A 24,549-nucleotide genomic window follows, 5' to 3' on the forward strand; every position below is an offset into this window, starting at 1 on the left:
ATTTGGTTCCTGTGTAGCACGTACCCTGCCCTTGGTTTCTAAGAGGGACGTTAGGTTTCTAGCAGGGCTTTGACCCATAATTTTTCACGTTCTGGTTATCGTTCCGGTTCACCCTAATTTTAAAAATTTGAGTCTGTTCTGGTTTCGCTTCCTTGGTCGTGACTGAACTGGGAAGAACCATTTCGAAGCCCTGTTTTCAACACTGACCATCTTGAATCTTTTAAATAACGAATGATATTTTATGACAAATGGGATCTTATTTTAATTCGGATTTCCTTTGTTCCTGTTGAGGTCGAAAATCTTTCTATGAGTATTATCATTACATATCATCTTCTGAGACTTGTTTCTTCATAACGAGTTTTTTTCTATTGGGTTATTTAGTTAAGGATTTGTTAATGGTTATTAAACTGGATATTAATCTTTCAAAAAATATTTTTTCCACAAAGTTGTTTAAAAGCCTTTCACCCTAATACACTATTTAAATATGTTTCCTTCTAGTACTTTCTCACTTTTTTTCACCTTAAATCTTTAGTCCATCTGAAATCTGTTTTCATGTAAGATGCTCTTATTTTTGTAAAAAGAACTTGTTATTCGTGGCATTGGGTTTTATAGTTCAAAATACATAGTTATTGAAGTTCTAAATGTGAAAGAGAGCTGTGTTTTTCCTTAGCAAGTTTACTTGTATAGTGAGTCTGTTTTCAAAATAACAGTATATGTTAGGAATCAGAAAAAATTGCTTTATAATTCATTTGCTTCCCAGGGACCGCAGATTTGTTGCACATTTTGAACATAGTTTTCCCTTAAACAACAACAAAAAAACCAAAACTTTTTATTATGGAAAAATTCAACAGACACAAAAATAGAAGAGTATAAGGAACCTCCAAGTACCCATCACCCAACTTCACCAGTTACTGACCAGTTACCTGGCCAATCTTGGTTCATCTCTATCCCCACATAATTCCCTTCGTTGTATTATTTTGATGCAAATACTAGCTATCACGTCATTGCTTCAATAAATATTTCAGTATGTGTCTAAGAGATAAGGACTTTTCTAAAATATAACTTCAGTTACTAGTATTGCATATAAAAGAAAGATAGCAAGAATTTCTTGGTTATCATTAACAATCCATTCAGTTTCAAATGTGTATGTGTGTGTAATTTATTGATTTCCTTGGGAGATTTAAAAGAAGTGTCATGGCCTTGCCAATTTATCTAATCACATGGGAGTGGGCATACTTATAAAATGAAGATGATAATCCTCAATTTATAGCCGTGGAGTTAGTTATTTTTTAAATTGGCGGTATCTGTTTATTTTAGTATTTTAGGTTTTGTTCTTATCAGGTTTACAAATGCACCTAGTTTAAAGAGTCAGCTGGTTTGTAAAGCTTTTTGTAAACTACGTTATGACAATAGATGGATGTGATCTTTTTTTTTGGAAATAATTTTAGACTTACATAGAGGTTACAAAAATAGTGCAGAGAGTTCCTATGTACCTTTTACCCAGCTTCCCCCAATGACAACATCTGACAACTATTTTAAAAAACAGTTTATTTGAACTAGAATCCAAAATAGGTCCACACATTGTGATTGGTCGATTGGTACGTTGAGTCTTTATTTGTACGTTCTGTCTCCTTCAGTTTACCCTTGCAATTCATTTGTTGAATAAGCTGAGTTAAGTTTTAAAAACAAATTTATCGTATTTGTTTTTGTGTTTATATTTTCATCCAGCTTTTTTTTAGCTATGATCTTTTATAATTTCTTTTTTTTTCCTGTTATAATTTCTTTTTGATCTTTAAAATGTTACTTTTGCATGAATGGTTCTGTGGTGTAGTGGAAAGAGACCAAGATTTGCAGTCAGAATATCAGAATTTAAGCACCTCTTTTCACCATTTGGAGCCCTGGTGGCGCCGTGGTTAAGAGCTTGGCTGCTGATGGAAAGGTTGGCAGTTTGAATCCACCAGCCGCTCCTTGGAAACCCTGTGAGGCAGTTCTACTCTGTCCTGCAGGGCTGCTATGAGTTGGAATCGACTTGCCACCAACGGGTTTGGTTTTGGTTTGGTTTCACCATTTACTAAATAATGGACTTGACCAGTGGTTTACTTTCTCTAACCCTTAGTATACACATCAAAATAAAATCGGTAGTTTTTCTGGGGACCAAATAAGATTATTTATTAAACATTGTTGTGCTCAATTATGAGACGTGCTAGGTGGCTGGCTATTCAAAAGTCCGGATCATGATATCAAAGTGCTTACAGTGAAGGAGACAGACGGGTAAATGAATAATGCTAACAGATCTGATTAGTGAAGCCGATAATAGATATTTTCAAGGTTTAGTGGAAGTGTGATGATAGGCGTGATTAACTCTTGCTGTCAGAGAGTATTCCTCATTGCAGATATTGATGGAGTTAAGAACGAGTAGGGATTCTCCTGTAAAGGCTCTAAACATCTGGGATAACAAGTGTGGTGGTAAGTAGGCAGCTGAAGTGAGATTGGACAGCAAGGTGCAAAGGGAGCATTGGCTGTAAATGAATCTGCAGAGAGACTGGGGCCAGATATTAACTTTTGGGTGTGTTGTAAACTGAAACGCTATCAGAAATTTTAGATATTTTTGTGGGATTTAAGCAGATAAAAGTACAAATAACAAGTATCACGGCTTTGCCAGTTTACCTTATTACGCAGGAATTTCCATACTTGTAAATGTGTATAATAATCCTCAATTTATCCTCACTTATTGTGGTATTAGAGCCCTGGTGGCACAGTGGTTAAGAGCTATGGCTGCTAACCAAAAGGTCAGCAGTTTAAATCCACTAGCCACTCCTTGGAAACCCTGTGGGACAATTCTCCTCTGTCCTGTAAGTCACTATAAGTTGGAATTGATTCGATGGTAAGGGGTGTTTTTTTTGTTATTATAGTATTTGTTTATTTTAAAATTAGCTTTTGTTTTTATCAAGTTTGTAAATGCATCTAATTGAAGGAGTCCTGTAATCTGGCAGCTTATTTTGGAAAAAGCACTCTCCTGAACCCCCCTCTGCTGCTTCCCATAGCAACAACTTTCAAGTAACGTGCTTTCTTAATGCTGCTACTTTTTTTTTCTCTACATGTGCAGTTTAGTGACATTGATCATATTCTTCGAGTTCTGCGACCATTCTCACCCTCCTCCTCTGAATTGTTCCTACCCTATTAACATGAACTCACTGCCCCCAAGGTTCCTGTCTAATCTTTCCAGCTGCTGTTGTCAATTTGACCCTATATAGATAGTTCTTAAAAGAGTATAATGCTCAAGGTGGACCTCTTTTACTAGTTAAGCTAAACTATTGTTTCGTTTTAAGATGACTTCAGGGGATGTATTTGGTTTAAGGTTTCAAGATTATCTCAGGGCATTAGTTTCAGGGATTCACCCATCCTCCATGGCTCCAGAAGGTCTCAATTCCATGAGAATTTTAAATTCTGTTCTGCATTTTCCCCCTTTTGATTGGGATTCTATGGAATCTTTGATCAAAATGTTCAGTAATGGTAGCTGGGCACCATCCAGTTCTTCTGGTCTCATAGCAGCAGAGGCAGTTGTTTATGGAGGCAATTGGCCACACGTTCCATATCCTCCTCCTGTTCCTGACTCTGCTTCCTCTGTTGCTTCAGGTGAATAGAGACCAACAGTTGTGCTTTGGATGGCCGCTTGCACGCTTTTAAGACCCTAGACACTATGCAATGAAGTGAGAGGCAGAACAGAAGCACTGAACATGTTATTAGGCCAGTTAAGTGGCATGTTGCATGACCATAACCTTGAACCTCCAAACCAAGGAACCAAATTCCATGAGGTGTTTGGTTGTACATAAGCAGCCTCAACACCTACCCTTTGTTGTTGTTATTGTAAATGGATCTATCACACAACTTTTGCCAGTTCAACTTTTTACAGGTATACGACTTTGACAGCAATTACAGTAATCGGCTGTGCAGCCCTACCCTTAATGTTATTGCTACTTCTTGATTTTTAGTTTTAGGAATTATCTGTCGGATTCCTACTGGGGAAGATGAGGAATTAGCTCTTTTTCCACACCCTCACCCCCTATCATACAGCTTCTCTCAGTTATGGTTACTTTACGGTTAGATCAATATTCAGTGTTTATAGTATTATGGCTATTTGAATTATTAGCAACTGAGTCATGGAGTGTACTGTGATTACTCTCTGTTTTCTGCATAACTTGTTTTCTCTGGAGTTAATAATTGTCATTTGTTTGCGCAGTGTTCTTAAATTTTCCTAGTTGTGTAAATTGAACACATTAACTTAGAGGTGTTTTTGTTTTAATATGCTGTATCTTTTAAATCACTAGTAACTGTTTTAACAATTTTGATTAACCTTAATGTTCTCAATAGAGATACGGAAACAAGTAGCTGTCAAGTAATTTGACATTGTAAGGAATCATTTATGTTAAGTAGTAATTTAAAATCTGTATGTAACAGATAGTAGAATATCTGATAAAACTTTAATTCAGTTGTATTTATTTTAGCTGAAATGAGTGCTTTTTTTTTTTTTTAAATGAGTTCAAAAAAGAAATGGAACTTCTCTGGATTGTCATGATCATCGCAGGTTTCTACTGTGTTCGGCATTGTGTCCTGATGTTTGTAGGGGTGTGCAACTATCGTACATATCACTTACTGATCCAGAAGACCTGGTGAACTTCCGTCAGCTTTGCCCTGTCCTGCTAGATCAGCTCCTTATAAAGATAGACCAGTAACTTTGAAAAACTGCAAGCCTTAGCTCTGTCTCATATATAAAAGGCTCTAGGAAGCCCCGGGAGCCCTGGTGGCACAGTGGTTAAAGAGCTCGGCTGCTAGCCAAAAGGTTGGCAGTTCCAATCCACCATTCGCTCCTTGGAAACGTTATGGGGCAGTTCTCCTCTGTCCTGTAGGGTCACTGTGAGTCGGAATCGACTTGACAGTAACGGGTTTGGTTTTTTGGGGGAGCGGTTAGGAAGCCCTAAATTAAGGTAGCCAGTTTAAATTATTTTTTTCAGATTTACTTGATCAGGGGCCCTTTTTGATAACAACTTTACTAATGTCCCCAGGACTTCACTAAACACCATTTGTCAGACTGCAGGTTATGGGGAGTCTCTTTCCCTGATGCCATCTTTTTCTCTCTGGTTTTGTAGTGACGAAAATGCTGAGCTTCTTCCGTCGAACCCTCGGGCGGCGGTCAGCACGTAAGCATGCCGAGAAGGAGCGACTCCGAGAAGCCCAGCGAGCTGCCACACACATTCCTGCAGCTGGAGATGCTAAGTCCATCATCACGTGTCGGGTGTCCCTCCTGGATGGTACTGATGTTAGTGTGGACTTGCCGGTACGTTGGGCTTGATGAGCCTGCAGGTTCTGTGTGAGACCACTGTCTTTTCTCTGAGCTCTCTACTGATAATTCCTGGAGGTCTGAGGTGATATGGGCTGGTATGGGCAGGCACTGTAGCGTACAGGTATGGGGATCAGGTAACCTTAGACCAGAAGTACCTCGGATGATAGTATTCCTCTCTGGATTTAGTGACAGTCACTTGAAACATTTAAATGATAGAGCAGTTATTGGCATCAGTCTTTTGTGTGTGTGTATGTGTTTGTGTTCTTTATGACGGTGGGACATGGTGTAGTCTAGTGAATTTCTCATTATCACTGTTGAACAATCATTAAAGCAAATGGGAATCTTACAGAATGATAACGATACTTATATCTGTACTGTGAGCATTTTTGTTCTTTATACTTTTCTGTGTTTTTCAAAACTCCTCTCATCTTCCTCAAAGCAAAACAGACACTTCTGCCACAGTTTGGTGTGCTTGCAGAAATTCGAATGAAATGAAGTGAGAAAAAGGATTTTCTTCATAGCCCTCAGCTTTGACTCTGTACTCCCAAAGTAGTTTGCCCTGTGGGTTTTTCATACACTGTAATCTTTATTTCAAGACGGGCTGTTAGAGCAGAATTTGGGTACTTTTTTTGCAGCTACAAATGCATAATCATAATTCACAGGGTGAAACATTCCGGTATGTTTGAAAGAGGTTACCTTATTCCTTACAGCCTTTTTTTTAAAGCTTTGTGGTTGGGGGGAGGGGGGTTGAGTTTCTTCATGAGCTATTTACTAATACCTACTCTTTCTCATAAGGACCCTGGTGGTGCAGTGGTTAAGCACTCAGCTGCTATCCAGAGGTCAGTGGTTCAGACCCACCAGACTGGTGATCTGCTGCCTTAAGGATGACAGCCTAGGAAAGCCTGTGTGGCAGTTCTGCTCTGTCCTGCAGGGTCCCTATGAGTTGGAATCGTCTCGATGGCATACAACAATACCCGTCTTTCTAATGTCTTTGTTTTGCCTTCTAAGACTTCCTAACTAAGCTGTATGTTACCTGTGATTTGATGTAAGCTGCACTGGATGTTCTTTGGTGTCTTCCCTCTGTGCAAACGCGTTAAGTACACACTTGTTCCCATGACGTTCAGTATCAAATGTCCCAATGTCTCTGTGCAAGTGATAGCCTCGGTTGCTACAGTAGGTAGCTGAAAAAGCTCTGGAAGGCCTTAAACTCAGTGAGAGATGAAGGAATTGGATACTTTGTTTAAATGAATATTCTGATTAATTGAACAGTTTGTAATAAATACTGGAATATGATAAAATTAATCAGAGATTCTGTATTCTTTGCTTTGATGTCATCGTCAGGAGTGTTTGTCTTCTGTATAGTCACTGGAAACTTTTAGGGTGTTTGTTTATAGAAAACTTGAAGGCATCTAAATTTCTTCCTGTAAGGGCTTCTTGACGGTGTGCCAGACATTCCAGTATGTGACACTTTGTGAAGATAGTTTTCATGTTCATTTCTTATTTGATAAGCATCTTAAGAGTTTTGTGTATTATTCCATCAAAATATCATTAGAGACTGTGTTGAAAGCCTCGGGTTGCTGTGTAAGAGACTGGCAGAAAATTTCTTATTACCTAATGTTTGAAATATGAAGTCTCAGGGTTCTTGATGGAGAGGCTGATAGCAGGAGAGTAGAATTTGTAAAGAGCTTTTTAAAAAGGCAGTGTACCGTGGAGGAGAAGCAGCACTAGGTTTTAAAGTAGGAGAACAAATGGTGACTGACTGGTCTAGAATGGTTTCTTATGCTTGCTGTGCTCAGTAGCGTGTATGTGATGCTTGATCACACCCAGAAATGCTGGCTGGCCTCTCATGGGAACAACTGCGGTGAAGCAGCCAGAGTTTAGGTTAGACTCTTTGTAAAACTAGAACAATTGCCTTTTCAGCTCTACAGGTTAAACCTTAAAGTTAGTAACCTAACTTTAGATGCTTGGAGAGGGGTATAAAATGGACCTTGGCATATCAGCTGATTGCTTTACTGAAAAAATAGGCGAGAAGCATGTTAACTTCTGAAAAGGAAGGTTTTTCCCCTTTTTTGATTTAGCTTCTCAACTACCCTAGTATGATTCTGGAAGAAGTTTTAGAACTGATTTTAGAAGCTGAATGACGCACTTACTCATTTCCTTCTAGGATTAAGATCACTAAAAAAACCTCCATTGCCATCAAGTTGATTCTGACTCATAGCAACCCTATAGGATGAGTAGAACTGCCCCATAGGGTTTCCAAGGCTGTAATCTTTATGGAAGCAGGCTGCCACATCTTTCTCCCATGGAGCGGCCGATGGGTTCAAACCGCCAACCTTTCAGTTAGCAGCCGAGTGCTTAATCACTGTGCCAAGACGATTACCCTGGCAGTATGTAAGGGATGATCTGTGATTAGATAGAGTCGTTTATCTGTGGACTTCCAGTGATTATATACCAGTAGTGATGGTCTCTTTCCTCTTTCTTACTCTTGTTCTCCTTTCCTTTCAAAACTGGGAGAGGAATTGAGAAACCTACTATTCCTTCTTTTTTTTTTTGGAACAAAACAACAGTAAGAATGCCTGTCACTGAATGACAAAGACCAAAGGCATCAAGGAAAAATTTCTAACTATCTGGCTTTTTAGTGTCTCTTTGGAAATGCCACAGTAAGCTCATTTGATTAATTTAAGAGCATAATAACATTTAGTAAATAGCCTGTCCGCCATGTGTCTGTCAGTTTGTCGTACTGTGGGGGCTTGTGTGTTGCTGTGATGCTGGAAACTATGCCACCGGTATTCAGATAACAGCAGGGTCACCCATGGAGGACAGGTTTCAGCTGAGCTTCCAGACTAAGATAGATTAGGAAGAAGGACCTGGTGGTCTACTTCTGAAAAGAATTAGTCAGTGAAGACCTTATGAATAGCAGTGGAACATTGATATAGTCCTGGGAGATGAGCCCCTCAGGTTGGAAGGCACTCAAAAGACGACTGGGGAAGAGCTATCTCCTCAAAGTAGAGTTGACCTTAATGACGTGGATGGAGTCAAGCTTTCGGGACACTCATTTGCTGATGTGGCATGACTCAGAATGAGAAGAAACAGCTGCAAACATCCATTAATAATTGGAACATGGAATGTATGCAGCATGAATCTAGGAAAATTGGAAATCATCAGAAATGAAATGGAACGCATAAACATTGATCTCCTAAACATTACTGAGCTGAAATGGACTGGCATTGGCCATTTTGAATCAGGCAGTCATATGGTCTGTATGCTGGGAATGACAGCTTGAAAAGGAATGGTGTTGCATTCATCATCAAAAAGAACATTTCAAGATCTATCCTGAAGTACAGTGCTGTCAGTGATAGGATAATATCTATACACCTACAAGGAAGAGCAGTTAATACGACTGTTATTCAAATTTATGCACCAACCATTAAGGCCAAAGATGAAGAAACTGAAGATGTTTCTCAACTTTTGCAGTCTGAAATTGATCAAAAATGCAGTCAGGATGCATTGATAATTACTGGTGATTGCCATGCAAAAGTTGGAAACAAAGAAGAAGGATCAGTAGTTGGAAAATATGGCCTTGGTGATAGAAACAATGCCAGAGATAGCGTGACAGAATTTTGCAAGATCAGTGACTTCTTCATTACAAATACTTTTTGTCACCAACATAAATGGCGACTATACACGTGGACCTCTCCAGACGGAATACACAGGAATCAAATTGACCACATCTGGATCAGAACAAGGCCAGGGGCCCACTGCAGAACAGGCCATCAGTTGCTCATATGCAAGTTCGAGTTGAAACTGAAGAAATTAGAACAAGTCCACGAGAGCCAAAGTACGACCCTGAGTATATCCCACCTGAATTTAGACACCATCTCAAGAATAGATGTGGTGAGTCGAACACTAATGATCAAAGACCAGACGAGTTGCAGAATGACATCAAGGACATCATTAAGAAAGCAAGAAGTCATTAAAAAGTCAAGAAAGAAAGAAAAACCAAAATGGATGTCAGAAGAACTCTGAAACTTGCTTTTGAACATCGAGTAGCTAAAGCAAAAGGAAGAAATGATGAAGTAAAAGAACCGAACAGAAGATTTCAAAGGGCGGCTGGAGAAGACAAAGTAAAGTATTATAATGACACGTGCAAAGAGCTGGAGATAGAAAACCAAAAGGGAAGAACACACTTGGCATTCCTCAAGCCGAACGAACTGAAGAAAAAATTCAAGCCTCAAGTTGCAATAGTGAAGGATTCTATGGAGAAAATATTAAACGACGTAGGAAGCATCAAAAGAAGAAGGAAGGAATACACAGTCATTATACCAAAAAGAGTTGGTTGATGTTCAGCCATTTCAGGAGGTAGCATATGATCAGGAACCGATGGTACTGAAGGAGGAAGTCCAAGCTGCACTGAAGGCATTGGTGAAAAACAAGGCTCCAGGAATTGATGGAATGTCAACTGATATGTTTCAGCAAACGGATGCAGCGCTGGAAGTGCTCACTCATCTGTGCCAGGAAATTTGGAAGACAGCTACCTGGCCAACCAACTGGAAGAGATCAATATTTATGCCTATTCCCAAGAAAGGTGATCCAACTGAATGTGGAAATTATCGAACAGTATCATTAATATCACACGCAAGTAAAATTTTGCTGAAGATCATTCAAAAGCAGTTGCAGCAGTACATCGACAGAGAACTGCCAGAAATTCAAGCTGGATTCAGAAGAGGACGTGGAATGAGGGATATAATTGCTGATGTCAGATGGATCCTGGCTGAAAGCAGAGAATACCAGAAGGATGTTTACCTGTGTTTTATTGACTATGCAAAAGCATTCGACTGTGTGGATCATAACAAATTATGGATAGCATTGCAAAGAATGGGAATTCCAGAACACTTAATTGTACTCATGAAGAACCTGTACATAGATCAAGAGGCAGTTGTTTGGACAGAGCAAGGGGATACTGCGTGGCTTAAAGTCAGGAAAGGTGTGCGTCATGGTTGCATCCTTTCACCATACCTATAAAGTCTGCATGCTGAGCAAAGAATCCAACAAGCTGGACTGTATGAAGAAGAATGGGGCATCAGGATTAGAAGAAGACTGATTAACAACCTGTGATACGCAGATGACACAACCTAGCCTGCTGAAAGTGAAGAGGACTTGAAGTACTTACTGATGAAGATCAAAGACCACAGCCTTCAGTATGGATTATACCTCAACATAAAACAAAAATCCTCACAACTGGACCAATAAGCAACATAATGATAAACGGAGAAAAGATTGAAGTTGTCAAGGATTTCATTTTACTTGGATCCACAATTAATACCCATGGAAGCAGCAGTTAAGAAATCAAAAGATGAATTGCATTGGGCAAATCTGCTGCAAAAGACCTCTTTAAAGTGTTGAAAAGCAAAGATGTCACCTTGCAGACTAAGGTGCGCCTGGCCCAAGCCATATTTTCAATTACATCATATGCATGGGAAAGCTGGACAATGAATAAGGAAGACCGAAGAATTGACGCCTTTGAATTGTGGTGTTGGCGAGGAATATTGGGTATACCGTGGACTGAACAAACAAATCTGTGTTGGAAGAAGTACAACCAGAATGCTCCTTAGAAGTAAGGATGGCGAGACTACGTCTTACATGCTTTGAACATGTTGCCAGGAAGGATCAGTCCCTGGAGAAGGACATCATGCTTGATGAAGGACAGGGTCAGGGAAAAAGAAGACCCTCAACGAGATGGATTGACAGTGGCTGCAACAATGGGCTCAAGCATAACAACGATTATGAGCGTGGTGCAGGATTGGGCAGGGTTTTGTTCTGTTGTGCACAGGGTGGCTCTGAGTCGGAACCGATTCGATAACAACAACAAATAGCCTGTCTTGTAAAACTTTGTATGTCCTGAGTTTTAAATTAATGAGTATTTCATTAATTAACTAAGAGATAATGTATTTTTATATCCTGATTTGCTGATATAAATGCTAAAGATTTTAACTTGTATAAGCCATGTATAGTGACACGTTTAAATATTTATGTACTCTTTTGTAATTTGCATTTTCCTGTAAGGAATATTCTAATATTCTTAAAACTTCTTTTAATTCTTTTTATTTAATACCAATTTTGGATAGATCTGAATCTGATAACTGAACTTTTTATTTGAGATTTCTACACATATTTTCCTCGGTTTTATATGCAATTTACAATTAAGATTCCAGTCATTTAATAACTGGATGAACAACTGCTTAAACCCTTTTATGTCAAGCTGTCTCATTGTACCTTTTGTATGATTTTCTCCTTTTACCGTAACTGTTTTTCTGTTTGAGTTTTATTCTCTTGGTTGACTATAATACCTTTTGCCTTCAGTCTTCCAAAAAAACTACACATACGACAAAACAGAAATACCATCCACCACTACTTCCGTGTTGCTCCCTGTTTCTCTGTTTTTTTCATATAAGCACTTTCTGTTTGCTCGGTAGTTGAGAAAGGCTTTAGGGAGGAGATGAAATTGAAGGTGTTTGAATAAGTAGCTGGGAAGAGAAGGGCTTCTGGGTGAGGCAGCAGTGGGAACAAAAGCCTGGGCTTGGAGATGAGTCCAGAGCAGGGACTGGGAGAGGCTGGTGTCGCTAGAGCGGAGCTTTCATGTAGAGAGGACAGTGAGAAGCAAGCGCAGACTGTGAAGGCTGGCCCCAAACCCACCAGTGATCATGAAGGTGGCACAGGACCGGGCAGCATTTTGTTCTGTTCTATGTAAGGTTGCTAGTAACGTGGAGGCTGTTGAAAATTTTGTATAAATAGCCACTGAAGGTATTTTGAAAAAAATAATTTATTCAGAATTCATTAGGCAGTTATTCAAGATCTATTATGCTTAAAATACCATCCTTTTAATTGAGGGGAATATAGAAGTAAATTATAGTCCCTACAGTCTAGGAACTTCGTTTTGGTTAGCTTGGTGTTGGTTTCCTATATTATGGTAATATTCAAACATGTATAAAAATAGAGAAAAGAGGACTCTGTGAACTCATCATCTAGTATCAATGGTTATCAACATTTTGCCAGTCTTGTTTTATTTCTCCTCTCCTCCCCTCATGCTAGATTCAGATATTTTAAAGTAAACCCCAGACATGGTGGAACTTCACTGATCTGTATTTCTGACGATAAGGACTTAAACAAACAAGCACAGTACTCTTATCACATCTAGTAAAAATTAACAATTCCTTATGTTACCTAATTTTAGTCTGTGTTCAGATTTCTTCAGTTGTCTTGCAAATGCCTTTTTACTGTTGATCTGTGCCAAACAATGTCCCACCATTGCACTTGGTTGATAATGTCTCTGAAGTGTTTTTTAGTCTTTTTTTTTACCACCCTCTTTTTTTCCCCTGCCATTTTTTTTGTTAAAGAATTTCTTACTTTCTGATTTTTGCTGACTGTATCCTCCTGGTGTCTTTTAACGTGTTATTTCCCCATATTCCCTATAAATCGGAGCTCTGGTGGCGCAGTGATTAAGAGCTCAACTGCTAACCAAAAGATGAACAGTTCAAATCCGCCATCCGCTCCTTGGGAACCCTATGGGGCAATTTTACTCTGTCCTATTGGAATCCACTCAACGACAACGGGTTTATTTGGTTGGTAGTCAGATCTAGACGATCTACCAGTTCTGTTGGAGCAGAGCCATGCCTGTTCATTTACCTGTTGTCTGTGAGTGTTTTCCCCCTACAATGGCAGAGGCAGATGAGTAGTCACACAGGCTTGCAAAGCCTAAAGCATTTACAACCTGGCTGTTTGTGGAAGAAATTTGCTGACTCTTGATCTAGGGTAGATTCAGGTTCCGTTTTTTGCGGGGAAGGGACAGAATTGGCGATGCTGTTTACTTTCTGATGCATCCCATCAGGAGATTCTTACTGTCTGTTTCACTTTCCGTCAAAAGATTCAGAGGTTGCCTAATCCATCCTGTGTAAAGTTTCTCATCAGCCATTCATTGCTTTTTGCAGTCATTGATGATCATTGGCTAGATTCTTGTCATCTGTATGGTTGCTACTCAAAGTAGGATATGATCCTAGGACCAGTAGCACCAGGATCCCCGGAGATATTGTGAGAAATGCAGAATCTGAGTCCCCACCTAAGACCTACTGAATCTGTGTTTTAGCAAGTACTGGCCTAGATCCATTATTTCACTGGAGGTTGCAATGCAAAATCCTGCATGCATTGGCTGGAATTCTTGTATAGGGAAAAACTTATCCAGTATAGATTGTTTGGTTACCTTGAAATATACTTTGTATAGGAAAGGCAGGATAATGATTGATTCTTTTTCTTTATCAATTTTCGGAATAATGAATCTGTGCCTTAATCTCCTGAAGTGATCAGTAATTTTTTTTAGTATCATTAAGAATGAATGGACTCTTGTATATTTGTGTTTTATTCCATTGATGGTTTTATAGTAGTCAAAAAATATGATAAATGGCATTTAGGTTTAATTTAGAGGTGATGTGCATAGTTCATTGTAGGAAAAAAAAGCAAGTTAGGAGGCTACTATAGTAACTATCTTAGTCATCTAGTGCTGCTGTAACAGAAAAACCACAAGTGGATGGCTTTAACAAAGAGAAATTTATTCTCTCATAGTCTGGTAGGCTACAAGTCCAAATTCAGGGCGCCCGCTCCAGGGGATGGCTTTCTCTGTCGGCTCTGGAGGAAGGTCCTTGTCATCAGTCTTCTCCTGGATTAGGAGCTCCTCCACACAGGAACCTTAGGTCCAGAGGACACACTCGGCTCGCTGCATTGCTTTCTTGATGATAATGAGGTCCCTAACTCTCTGCTCCCTTCCCTTTCCTTTTATCTCTTGTAAGATAAAAGGTGGTGCAGGCCACATCCCAGGGAAACTTCCTTTACGTTGGATTAGGGATGTGACCTTAGTAAGGGTGTTACATCCCACTCTAATCCTCTTTAACATAATCTAATGTTGCTTCATTAACTATAGGCAGAGATTAGGATTTACAACACAAAGGAGAATTACAATCACAAAATGGGGGACAAGCACACAATACGGGGAATCATGGCCTAACCAAATAGACGTATTTCTGGGGGACACAGTTCAATCCCTGACAGTAATATAGGTACAAGATGACAGGCTACAGACTAATAGCGATGGTGGGATTGCAAAGGAATGCTTAGGACATGGATATGGTGGGGAGAGGGGTTGAAGGGCAGCTCTGATGGAGAGGGAGGGTGTATATCAGTTGTGTGAAGATCATAGATGGGTAGTCAGCTGTCATGGAGCAGAGGGGTAAAGAGTGAATTGGGGACACGAGCTTCAGTGGGATGATGTGTTTGGAAGACAGACTGTAGAGGGTTCAAGGAGTTATCGAGGACAGTATTTTTCTGGACCTCTTATAGTCCATTGCACATAGTAGGGGTTTAATACGTACCGATTCATTGTTTGAGGGAGTGTGTGAAGGGGACGTGGAGGATTGCCACGAGGAAAGAAATGCCAGAGGAGGGAAAGAGAATGGTTGGATGGAAGAGATGTGAATTGGTTTGAAGAAGTAGGAGGAGGGCTTCTCAGGAGTTGATGTTAGCGGCACAGGAGGAACGCCGTCTGCCGGGACTAAAAGGAAGGCTGATGAGGAGATACCTTCGTGTCTCAAACTTTGCAGAAGAGGATATGAAGTGAGGCCTGGAGCTGGAAAGATGTGCTGACGTGGAATAATTTGTTAGGAGAAAAAACAAAACGGATAAAAGTATTACAAAAGCAGGTCTTGATGCAAGAGCCCCGGTGGCGCAGTGGTTAAGCACGTGGCTGCTAACCAAAAGGTTGGCGGTTTGAACTGAGCAGCTGCTCCGCGGGAGAAAGATGTGGCAGCCTGCTTCTGGATTTACAGCCTTGGAAACCCTGTGGGGGCAGTTCTGCTCTGTCCTGTAGGGTTACTGTGAGTCAGAATTGACTAGATGGGTTTGGTTTGGTTTTGGTCTTTTTTTTGTTGTTGTGACTTTATAATAGCGGTCTCACAATATTTATCCTCTTGCGATTGACTTACTTCACTCAGCACAGTGCCCTCCAAATTCATCCATGTTGCGAGATGTTTTGCAGACTTGTCATTATGGTTTTGCTCTTGATGCAGCTGAAAAATGAATTTTTAGTGAGCCAGAGCTGTGTGGTTCTGTGTTACACTTTTCCTTTTCTACTTGGGTCACTTCCAAAGAAGAAACGGTATACAAAAGTGTTGAATACAACATTGACGCTGCAGTGAAGGATCTCTCACCCATATTCCACACACGCTGCCATCCTGGATCTTCCTGCTGTTCTGAACATGAGAGATGGTTTCACAGCTCCGTGTCTTTGCACAGACTTTATACTAACTACAAGTAGGTACAAGATGGTACAGAGAAAGGCCTCGTTCTCTCTAGGACGACTGGAAGGCATCACAGATATATTGACTCTTCAGAAGCCAGAGTCAGGAGTTCATTAGAGGTACAAAGGACAATCTAAGCAGAAAGAACTTCATTTTGGTGAGGCTCAGAGGCACAGCTTATTGGGGAAATTATAAAGGTAATAATGCTGGAATGACAGGAGATAAGACTAAGATAGTAAGCAGACAAGGACCAGTTAGGAAAGATTCTCTCTTTTCTGCCCTGGAGTTTGCACCTTAATGATGATGAAGATGAGGAATAAGTAAAGGATCGTAAAGAGCAGAGTGACACTGCTTTGTAATTTTGGGATGATCACGTTGGCGGTTTTTTCTGCCACTTTGTATTCTGGCTCCTGCCTATCTCCGGTCTTCATCTCTTTCCTCAACCCCACCAGACTGTCTAGATTTTATATTTTTGTTTATGTTACTTTTACCTAGGGTGGCAGAGTTCTATTCACCCTTCAAGGCCCAATTTTGAATATAATTTCTCAAGTCTTCGATGTTTTCAGTCAGAATTAACAACTCACTGTCAGTTCTTTAGCATTTTGTTTATGCTGCAAGAATAGCAGTCACATTTAATGTGTTTAAACTAGTTGTGTATACTTTTATTCTTAGCTATGCACCTGTCATTGCTTGAGGGCAAAAGTGTAAGCATATTCCTCTGTGTAGCTAGCAGGTAGCACATGATGGGTGTCCCCAGTCAGTGGGGAATTGACTGGTATATTGCGTCAGAAATTCTTGTCTCTGTGTGTTGGTAAGTGCACAATAAAGTTAAAAATCCCCTAGGTCCCTTGGTGGTGCATCCGGTTTGCACTTGACTACTGACCTGAAGGTTGGTGGTTCAGACCCACCCAGTCGCAGTGTGGAAGAAAGGCCTGGCAGTCTGCTTCCGTAAGAGATGGATTACAGCCAAGAAAACCCTACAGAGCAGTTCAGTCTGTAACACATGGGTCAGAATGGGCCATTTTTTAATCATGATTGACTCAAGGGTTCACTCACCCGGAATGACATTATCAAGACAGTGCTTTTATGGCTTGTTGGAAGCAATGCATGCAGTACATTTTTTTGCCAACCGCACAACCCCCTCGTGCGTTATTTTCCTAGGTGTGCTATGCACGTTGTATGTGGGAGTGTTGTTTATGTGGGTTTATTACTTGAGCGAAAATACGGTGATAACATTGGGTTAGAATCAGAAATCTTTCTGAAATCAAGATAGTACAGTTAACATATTTTCTTGTCTCTGACATAATTTCATGAAATGGCATAGTTCTTCCTCTTGCTGACTAGACTTCAGATGAAATTTTAAAACACTCCTGCTGTCCTTGACAATCAGACTAAGATGTTTTGAGAGATTCCCTTTTGGGATGTCAGATTCTTGTTAGCCTGAGCATTGTTAACCTTCTGAACCTGCAGATTTATGTTCACCATTGGTTGACCTAGAATTGGCCTCTATTAAGGGGTCAGTACAGAACCTTGAAAAGCTTTTTGTTCTGCGGAGGCAGCTGTCCAGCTGGCAGAAGCCCATTCTCTCTTTTCTCAGAACACAACTGTTGGATTTAGAGGCTGGCAGTGATGCTTTGCCAGAATAAGGATGAGAATCGTTTTTTAGCTCTGCTTCCCTTTGGCCTTTGACGCAAATACAGAATTTGGTGGAATATGTGTCGATTCTAGAAATGTACCAAGAGGTAGCTTGAACTAACGTAATGGAAGCATATAAGTTTGGTGCTGGATAGGTGAATGCAGCAGAAGACTTCGGTGGCTTCCCTGCTGTAGTTTGGAGGTGTTTTGTGTTCCTTTTAGGTGACTGCCAATTGCAGATTTTCAGCATAATTGCTCTTTTCTGCTTAAGTTCGTTCACAGTGCTTTGGGATTTAATTAGTTATACGAAGTATGATTTAAAATCAAACGATTTTCTTATTATTTCCAGATGTCCATATTTATCTTTTCCATCAGGGATAGAGTAAGTATGTTAAAATCTTTGAGTTGTTTGTTTTCATGGTGTTATGTAAATTTGTGTCACATTACTGACGGCTCTTTCCTTTGTCCACTCTGCTCGAGCCACATTGTACTTGCTCTTTCTGGAACATGCCGCATATGCTTACCCCACTCAGGGCCTTTGCATTTGATGTTGTCTCTGCCTAGGATGTATTTTCTTTGAATATTTCTGTAGATGATCATATATTTCAGTCCCTTACTTCATTCGGTCTCTCTTCAAATGTCACCTTATCAGAAGGACCTTCCTATTTAAGTATTTCCCATCATTTATTCCCTTCCCTTGTTCTTTATAACCTTTATCACTAACTGGCGTATTACTTGTTTTTCTTCTCTTGCTGGAATCGAAGCTCGTGAGGATAATAATCAGAATCAGTCATAGCTCCACCTTTCCAGTTCTTGTCCGTTCTGACACCCGCTCCCATGCGGCACTTCTTCCTCTGACCTTAGCCACCTGGAGCCAGGTCAGATCTCACGAGTTAAAAGGAGAATGTTCTTCAGACTGCCAGATGGGCAGAGACCAGCCACAGGTTTGGGACTGCACATGACACCCTCACTTCTGACCTGCTGGCTGCAGATTCATGGGTTTCCCTCTAGCCCTTCAGGATGCCATCTGCAAGCTCGGGAGCCCTCCCTGGGCTCTCTCACTTCTGACCTGCTGGCTGCCACTATTCCTTTGGGTTCATAATTCTCTGTAATGACTCACAGAATTTAGAGAAGTTAGGATTTACTGTAGGAAAAAAGGGTACAATGAAGAGATGCCTAGGGTGAGTTCTAGGAGGGTTCCCAGCGTGAAGCTTCTGTGTCCCAAAAAGGAACGCGCTACCCTTCCATGTGCATGGATGTCTTTGGCCAGCCGGAAAGCCCGTGGAGCTTCCATGTCCCCATCCTTCGTTGGGGCCTCATTGCACAGGCATGATTGAATCCTGTTCCTTTCCTCCCTGAGCTTGGCTGGTACTCAGGCTACCAGGTGGTCTCCATGGCCTGGCCAGCCCCCCATTCATTTGCACACATACTCAGATTTTGTTTAGATAACAAAGGTACCTCAGTTACTCAGGAATTCCAAGGGTTTAGTCATCTCTTAGAGCCCTGATGGTGGAGTGGTTAAGTGTTCGGCTGCTAACCAAAAGGTTGGCAGTTTGAATCCACCAGCCGCTCTTTGGAAACCCCATGGGGGCAGTTCTGCTCTGTGCTGTAGGGTGACTGTGAGTCACAATCGACTCGACGGCAATGATTAATTATTTCTCAGGAGCCCTAGTGGCACAGTGGTTAAATGCTCGGCTACTAACTGAAAGGTCAGTAGTTTGAACCCACCAGCCACTCTGAGGTGGAAAGCTGTGGCAGTTTGCTTCTGTAAAGATTTATAGCCTTGCAAACCCCATGGGGGGCGGTTTTACTCTGTCCTTATACGGTCACCATGAGTTGGAATTGACAGCAGTAGGTTGTTTTTTGCGGGGTTTGTTCTCTCTCAGAAAACAAGGGCAAAGGCCAAGTTACTTTGGGTAAAGCTAAATTCCTTATCCTCCAAAGCTTCTTGAGGACAAGTTCTTACCTGCTTTGTTGACCTGTTTTGTTGTGTGGAGCAGTGACTGCCACATAAATAAGTGTTCTATTAGTATCTGTTGACTAAGTCAAAGAAATTAAGAACAACAGAAATTGTTAAAATCATTGTAAAACCCAAGTTCTTTATGTAATGTGGAGTCTTGCCCTAGTTGGGACAAGATACTGCGTTAACAGCGGTTGCTGGCTTCCTCCCCCAGGATTAATCCGAAAGAGCGTAAAACCTAAGAAGTAAAGAGAAAAATTAGGACTCCCCAGGAAGGCAGTGTTGGTGCTGGCGTGAGTGTGTTGACGGCCGGGCCGTGAGTGTGTTGATGGCCGCAGCCAGGGGGCTGCCAGTGTGGCTGTGGGAGAGCACATCTGGGGAGAGAGTCAGTCTGGATTCTCTTGTTTGCCCCTCCTCCCTGTTGTTGCCTTGAGATAAGGAGTCTGAGGGGTTTGAGAGCAGTGACTCAGACAGTGGCTTCAAGTGTCCTGAAGCTCCCTACACCCAAAATTCCTCACTCCTAAGATTACTGTTAGCTTCTGGCTGGTCAGCCTTGACTCATAGTGACCCCATGCACAATGGTACAGAAGTACCAGTCCTGCACCATTGCCATGATTGATTGTAGATCAGACTGTTGTGATTCGAACGGTTTTCGTTGGCTGATTTTTGGCAATAGATTCCGAAGCTTTTCTTCTTGGTCTGTCTTAGTGTGGAAGCTCTGCTGAAACCTTCTCAGCACAGTAGTAGCATGCATGCCATCACTGACAGATGGGTGGTGCCCATGCGTGAGGTTCATTGGCTGGGACTCGAACCCAGGTCTCCCTCGCGGAAGGCGAGAATTCTGCCACTGAACTACCAATGCTCCATACCCCTAAAATTTTTTTAAAATCTAGTTGCTGTCGAGTCAGTTCTGACTCTTGGTGACCTCATGTGCTCCATAGGGTTTTCGATGGCCTGTTTTTCAGAAGTAGATTGCCAGGTCTTTCTTCCGAGGCATCTCTGGGTGGACTCAAACTGCCAAAGCCTGTTAACCATTTGCACCACCCAGGAACTCCACCCTTAAAATTACCTAAATTCGGTGTCGCTCCCCCACCAAACTCTTGTCACTTGCTGTCAGGTGGTCTCCTGCTCATGGGAATCAAAGGAGCGCCCTCCTCTCAGTGGTACTTCTACTTCTCCTAAGGGCTGAATCTCCCTAGATCAGCAGTCTCTCTCTGACCTGAAAGTTCTTTGTTGCATGAGAAGTGATTCACCGTGACTTTCTGGTTCTGGGGGCTTCCCGTTCTAGGCCGACCCCTCATGCCCCTCCCCTCCTTTCCTCCTCCCCAATATTCTCAGAGCTCAATGAAGCTGATACAGACTAAGTTCAGACCTTTTCTCTTTACACCATATCCAGAGAAAGTAACTCATATTCCCAAAGGAACGTGACCAAAATAAGACAGATGAACACAAGCACCTGAAAAGTCAAGTCACAAAAGACAAACTCAGTTACAGATGGCACTAGAAGCAAAGGCAGATAAAAACATTAAAACCTAATAAAGTTTCTGAAAGATAAGTATTAGCCGTACAAAACAAGAACAAAAACTTAACCAAATGGAAACATCAGGTATGAGAAGTATAATAAAATGAACACAGTTGGTGGGATAAAAAAGTGTGAACGAATTATGATACAGGACAAATTAGTGAGTTGGAAGGTTACGTTGAGGAATTCTTCCTATGAAAAGGAAGGAAAGGACAAAAAATGGAAAATATGAAGGAAGAGTTAAGAGACAAATGGAAGAAAGTGGAAGTGACACCACCTCGTAGGAGACTCTAATGACAAAAATGGGAGGTATTTGTGGAAATAATAGAGATCCATGTAATGAAAGACAGATAAAAACTCTCAGATTAAAAAGCCGCATAAAATACTGGATAGAGTTAAGAAAAAACCCAGACCTACACAATTATAGTGAAATTTAGGGCTGTCAGAGATACAGAAAAGACTGAAAGTTTCCAGAGAGCAGATACCATTACAGAGGAACAAGATTCAGACTGACATAACACTTTTCAGCAGCACCATTGGCTACAGGAAGACAATAGGGTAATATTTTGTGCGTTTAAAGGAAAATAACTTTGAGTTTTATATCTGCTCAGGTGCTGAGGGCATGATTGAAATAGCCTCAAGCACAGAAGGCCTTAGGAGATGAGCCCGCAGAGACGCACATGGGGAACATTTTGGAGGAAACTGAAATGAGAGGAGAAATGAGTCTAGGAGACGCTAAGGACATACGTAAATTTAGTGTCTTCTGCGGGGATCACAGCGGGTTCCTCATTTCTCCATATTCATTCTCACCTTCCGTTTTTGGTTTTGCTGTTCCTACCCTGCATTCTCTTCCGGCTCCAGACTGATTGTCTCCAGGCAGCCTCACTGATAATCCAGTCTCCGTGGCTGTCTCATCTGTAAACTGCTGTTTGCAGGTGTGGTTAGTCCCATGGGGTCTGAACTTAAGTGCCCTAGGGTTTCCCGTGTGTTTTTTCTTTCCAATTACACTGTAAGCTCTTTTAAAGTAGGGACTCTGAAAACAAGAATTTCTCCTTAAACACGAACAGTGTTAGGTACAAAGTAATATTTGTTGGTCGACAGGCGGCAGAGTACATACAAGTCACAAATTCTCTTTTCTCTAAGAGATCTTACATAACTTATGTAATAGCATCTTGTGTGCAGAGGCAATGATCTTGTAGGCCACTTATTGATTAATTTATATTCTTGCCATTTCAGAAAAAAGCCAAAGGACAGGAGCTGTTTGATGAGATCATGTACCACCTGGACCTTATTGAAGGCGACTATTTTGGACTGAGATTTATGGATTCAGCACAAGTAGCAGTGAGTAACTGGTTTTTGGAGATTCTAGTATGGGGCCAGAAATGGAAAATTTCAAAGGACGTATAAAGCGCTAAGTGCTATGAGACTGTGTCATCCAAACCAAGTGCCATAAGTATTAAATAATAAATTGGCACTCTTTATTCTTTAATAATTGGGGTTAGGGATTTTTCAAGCGGGGAAGTTATATTTTACTTTAGGAAATTGTATCTAGAAATACTGTGTAGTATTATTTGGTGTGTACAGAATTGAATTCAGGGGCAGTCTGTTGTAACAACTTTGAGGATAAAGTAATAGTAAGGCCTGAAGTGGGGCATTCACAGTAGCAGGGAGGTATCGTGGAGAGGAAGGAACAGTGATGGTAAAGGTACCAAGACATTGAGCCTTGTTTTCTGGGAGTCTGTGAACACTGTTTTTTTTGTGTGTAATTACACAATAATCGCAGTGTCTAGGATCCATAGAATAATATGTATAACAAAAATTCCCAAGTTCTGTTTGGAGGTTTTTGGTTTTTTTTTTTTGGTAATAATTAATTAACTGGAATATCTTAGTAAATACTCTCTTCGTTATCTAGTGCTGCTATGACAGAAATACCCACAAGTGCTTTAACAAACAGAAATTTATTTTCTCAGTTGGGGAGGCTAGAAGTCAGAATTCAGAGCGCCAGCTCTAAGGGAAGGCTTTCTCTCTCTGTCGGCTCTGGAGGAAGGTCCTTGTCTCTTCTGAGCTTCTGCTCCTGGGTGATCTTCCTGTGGCTTGGCATCTCTCCTCCCCCATCTCTGCTTCTTCTGCTTGCTTATCTCAAAAGAGATTGATGTAAGACCTAACCGACACTAATCGTGTCTCATTAACATAACAAAGACAACCCATTCCCAAATGGGATTGCAGATTTCTGAGTTCTAGTCTCTGGATGGTGTTAGTAGAGATGTTTCTCTTTTAATTTTCTTTTTAGTGTTCTTAATTTCTCTTCTATTAGACTGAATCTCCTATGGCAAATGAGTCTTACCTCTTCTCTTATCTCTGTTGCCCAGTGTATAATAGGCACACAAAACACTTTTTCTTTTCTTTTTTTTTAAATGATTTATTGTATTTTGAGTGAAACTTTGCATAGCAAGTTAGGTTCCCATTTAACAATTTCCACACAGTGTGTCAGCATTCTCTTTAATTGCTGTTCTGGTAGTTCCATTCCAGTACTCTGGTTTCTCTTATCTTCTCATCTTTGTTTTAGAGTAATTACTGACCTTTTGGTCTCATATAGATGGTTTTTTAGTAGAGCACCTTTCTTATGGGTAGTATCCTTTATTTTGTGTGCCAGTCTGTTATTTCACTAAAAGATGACTTCAGGGGATAGTTTGCGTTCGGGGTTTAAAGAGTGTCTCAGGGCGATAGTCTTAGGGAGTCCTCTGATCTCAACTGGTCCAATTAGTCTGGCGTTTTTTAAGAATTTGAGTTTTCTGCATTTTTCTCCCATTCTAACTGGGACCATCTATTGTGACCCTGGTCAAAATGGTCAGTGGTGGTAGCCGAGCACCATCTAGTTCTTCTGGTCTCAGGGTAGATGAGGCTGTGGCTCGTGTAGGCTATCAGCCTTGTAGACTTGTATCTTCTCTGAGATTTTGGTTATCTTCTTACTCTTTTGTTCTTGAGAAGTAGAGACCAATAATTATATCTTAGGTGGCCGCTTGCAAGCTTTTAAGACTCCAGACACTACTCACTTCGCTAGGATTCAGAACATTAACTTTGTGAACTGGATTATGCCAGTTGACTGAGTTGGCCAATGAGACAATGGTCCTAAGCTTTCAGACCTAGAAAACCAGTTTTGGAAGGTGTTTGGTTATATCTGAGGAGTATCTATAATTGTGTCTTCAGTGAATATAAGTGCCTGCACACGCATATCCCTGTTTGTTTACACGTACGTACATATAGATACTTCTGTGTCTTTTCACGTATGTATGCACCTGTACCTACCCGTATACCTATATGCCTATACCCATCCATATGTGATCATACACTGGTTTTTTGCTCTTTGTTGGAATTGATGACTTATTTCACTTAGCATTATGCTCTCCAGGTCCATCCATTATAATGTTTCACAGACTCATCATTGTTTGTGGTTGCGTAGTATTCCATTGTATGTACGTACCACATTCTGCTTATCCATTCATTCATTGATGGACACTTCAGTTGTTTGCATTTTTTTGCCATTGTGAATAAAGCTACAGTGAACGTAGGGGTGCGTGTGTCTGTTTGTGCCACTACTTTTAGGTCTCTAGAGTATATACCTAGAAGTAGGATTGCTGGATCATAGGGTAGTTCTATTTCTAGGTATTTTTAGGAAGTGCCATACTGTTTTCCATAGTGGTTGTACCATTTTACAGCCTCACCAGCAATGGATAAGGGTTCTAATGGCCCC

The 24,549-nt window shown here is 40.9% G+C and overlaps 1 protein-coding gene across 1 annotated transcript in view; it reads left to right on the top strand.

The window, feature by feature from the left end:
• Positions 1-5,155: 5,155 nt before the first annotated feature.
• Positions 5,156-24,549, top strand: part of EPB41L5 (erythrocyte membrane protein band 4.1 like 5) — a 90,770-nt gene continuing 71,376 nt past the window's right edge. The window contains exons 1-2 of the mRNA XM_023724687.1: positions 5,156-5,335; positions 22,035-22,139. Of these exons, the coding sequence (XP_023580455.1) occupies positions 5,156-5,335; positions 22,035-22,139 (285 nt within the window). The remainder of the gene's footprint in view (positions 5,336-22,034; positions 22,140-24,549) is intronic.

The sequence above is a fragment of the Trichechus manatus genome, unplaced genomic scaffold (genome assembly GCF_000243295.1).
Source record: "Trichechus manatus latirostris isolate Lorelei unplaced genomic scaffold, TriManLat1.0 scaffold00255, whole genome shotgun sequence".
Lineage (NCBI taxonomy): Eukaryota > Metazoa > Chordata > Mammalia > Sirenia > Trichechidae > Trichechus > Trichechus manatus.